Below are 3,199 nucleotides of genomic sequence, written 5' to 3' on the forward strand. Positions count from 1 at the left end.
CTGATTGTAAACCAGCATAGGGATATTGTTCATTGCACATAGAACAACCGTAGTATTGCAGTTTTTGTAATTTCATCGTCGTGAATAGATCCCCAGGTTAAATTTTTTTTACTCTTATCTCCAAAAAGACTCACAAATTTCACCCACGTGCAATATCTACCAAAATTTCATCAACGTGCAATATCTACGAAACTAGAGAGATAGTAAGTTTAATACCGAAGGAATCGTGTGTGACATTAATCCTATTTTTATTAGATCTCCTTGGGATATTGACTTCTCCCAACCAGAGTAATAGAACATGAAAAAAATGTTAAAGAGAGAAAAGATGCAAACTTAATATCACAAGTATTCCTACAACAATAACTTGCTTACAACTTCAGATCATTTTACAACACTTACAAGCCCCTTATGGTGGAGGTCAAAGAAAAAAAAAACCAACCTAAATATAACTAATACAATAATGATACTCTACACATATAATAGCTTATACAAATGAATGGAATTGACTAATACAACCTCACACGCGAGAAAAAATTGCAGAGACCAAAGAATACAATATTAAGTATGTATGTATTTATTTAAGTACTTAGCCTTGTATATTTATGTTTTGTCTAGAAAATTTGTATCCGGAAATTAAAGCTGAGACAGCGGAGGATGCAAAGGCGAAGAATGTCATGCTGATAGACGCTACGGATGCATCGGTGAACATGTTATCTGCTCCTTCTCTCATTCGATTTGTCATCGGTATTGCTGCTGACATCACCGACATCAACAGATATGCGACAACCTGAGACACAAGATGCAAATCAATTTCCATTTCTAACTCTCTTGTTGCTAACTAAACATTGAAAATAAAAATTAGACCGTTAACAAACAGTATCTAAGTATACAACAATTAAATCAAAATAACTCCTAACGTTTTAATAACAATGAAAATTCTAAGAAATAAACATGCAAGAAATATTAAAAAGGTAAACCCACCTGATCTCCAACAAAATCAAACATCCCAGCGAACTGCTTCGCTACGAAATCTCTACGCGAACTGAACCGTGCCAGCTGAATCCATGAGTACAGAAACGCCATGAAATCAATCGCCACCAAATATCTGACACAAAATTAATAACATCATTATTAGCATTACTGTTACTAACGCTATTCTTGTCAATATTTTTGTTCAAAATAAGAAATAATTTGCAAGGATTGTTTGATTCGTTGCAACTAGTTTCAATTGCTTGTTAATATTTTGAGTCAAGTGCAACTGTTTACTTTGATCGCATCTATAAAAAGTTTGTCTTAAAAAAATTGAAACCTATGACTCATGTAAATTTGAATGTATGTCGCGATCTGCGTGGGCTGTAAAATGAAAGATGTGATGACGTTAATTGCAGTCGAATATCAACAAGAAGTCCAAAAAGTTCAACGCATAAAAGAGATAAATAAACAAATAAAATTGAGCATAAACATGCTTCCTGATACGATATTTTTATTTTCTTGTGCTAAATTAAGGTTTAATATTGAATTTATGTTTGCATTAAGGCATGAACGTTTGCTAAGCGTCACGTGATCATCACATGACCTCTTGTGGACCTTTTTAAATGCTTACGCGGCGGTGATCTAATGATATGGCAAAGATAAATGATGTGATTAATAGTCAAATTTGTGAGATTTATGTGAAATTTGTATCTTTTAAAGTTATTTTAATTTAAACAGAGCATAAACATTGACGGATGTTCCCACAAGGTCATCTGAGGGTCACGCGCCGCTTTCACGCCAGATTCTTCACTGGCGGGAAGCATTCATGACTTGCTGCAAACACAAATTCAATATTAATACCTCAATTTTGCGGTCGAAAAGCAAAAAATACTATACCAGAACACGTGTCTTACTACCCATCTAGTAATCTAGTTTCACTTTTAGGCATTACAATGTATCATTTTGGTACCGTCAATCAAATCTTTAGAGTCTATTTCATTTTTCATATCCACAGGGCTTTATATATATATGCTTTGGGATTTCTAATATTTTGTTTGGTTCAATATTATTATAAGAAAGAAAATCTTACAATTTGCAATATCATGTGTGATTCAAACCCAAATTATAGGATAATAAATTCTAATAAAAAGAAGAAGGTGTGAATATAGTTATCTTAGTGAGGTTAAGAAAATAAAATACAAGACATAGAAAGAGGGATAAACATACGCATTTATAAAATTTGCCAAATCCTATTCAATTGAAAGGATTTGACCAATTCTAAAAATTAGATGGTTTTTACACTTTTGACATTCGACATTCTAAAAAAATTATTGAAACAATCATCAACTACGAAATCTTTAAAAAAAACACACATTTTCTTATCCTAAAATTTATTATCCACGCCAAATGCCAAAAAATTTCTTGAACCAAACAGCTCAAAATAAACTCAGAAAGTGCAAACATTTTCGCGTTTTCACTTTTCACTAGTAAGACTGAATTCCATAAAAAAAAAGCGTTAATTCGTATAAAATCAAATGCACTTTACTTGTATTCCTCGTAATTATTAAACTCCTTCCAATCGCCATGCTTATTTGTCGCCATCACGATCGCCGCGATCAGCGAGAACAGCCACGTCATCGCACGGAGGCCAACGGCTAACTTCACATGGAAATCCTCATTCTTCCACTTCCGCAGCTCCACTCCTGTTTCCAGCGACCGACGGCGGCGTTACCGTTAGCTAATGACCTGTTAACGCCGTCGGTCGGTGTCGGTGGTGTTACGGGGGCTGGCGGCGTCTCGATGTCTCCAGCTGTCGCCATTTTCCCCCCTCTTTTTTATTGTTTGTTTTTGTTTACTTTGCGTTTTTTTTTCCTTTCGGGATTTAATTGGAGGAGTTTTATTTTCAGGGAGGGGAGGGGGAGCCGGTTAAGAGGGAAGAGGAGTGCGGAGCACCATACGCGTGTTCTTGAAGTTTCTCGTTTTTTTTTTAATTTTTGTTTTATTTTTTTCCGATTTTTAAGGGAGAGCGTGGGGCTAGCGAGTGATTAACCTGGGAGAGTAGTGAGAGAGAAGACACGTAACGTATCTTCGGTGTTGAGCTGGAATGTTTTATACTTTCTTCTTTGCTTGTTTCTTCAAAGTAAGCAAGTAATCTTTTTGGGGGTGTTTGTTTTGATTTTTTTTTTGGGATTTCAAAATGGGATTTGAAATCCATAAATGATGTGGC

The 3,199-nt window shown here is 35.1% G+C and overlaps 1 protein-coding gene across 1 annotated transcript; it reads right to left on the reverse strand.

Moving 5' to 3' along the window:
• On the reverse strand, positions 327–2,657 carry LOC109842979 (CASP-like protein 4B4). The gene is made up of 3 exons (XM_020411898.1): positions 2,519–2,657; positions 982–1,105; positions 327–787 (listed from the first exon to the last, which is right to left on the reverse strand). The coding sequence occupies exons 1-3, from the start codon at positions 2,608–2,610 to the stop codon at positions 587–589; spliced, it is 417 nt and encodes a 138-aa protein (XP_020267487.1). The 5' UTR covers positions 2,611–2,657; the 3' UTR covers positions 327–586.

Source organism: Asparagus officinalis, chromosome 5, assembly GCF_001876935.1.
Source record: "Asparagus officinalis chromosome 5, Aspof.V1, whole genome shotgun sequence".
Lineage (NCBI taxonomy): Eukaryota > Viridiplantae > Streptophyta > Magnoliopsida > Asparagales > Asparagaceae > Asparagus > Asparagus officinalis.

Excerpts from the sequence above, each read along its gene's own strand:
- LOC109842979 (XM_020411898.1), bottom strand. The coding sequence starts at position 2,610 with ATGACGTGGCTGTTCTCGCTGATCGCGGCGATCGTGATGGCGACAAAT. Across the intron at positions 1,106-2,518 it reads AATAATTACGAGGAATACAA|ATATTTGGTGGCGATTGATT; the intron begins GTAAAGTGCATT and ends ATTTTGTGTCAG. Across the intron at positions 788-981 it reads TTGATTTTGTTGGAGATCAG|GTTGTCGCATATCTGTTGAT; the intron begins GTGGGTTTACCT and ends CTTGTGTCTCAG.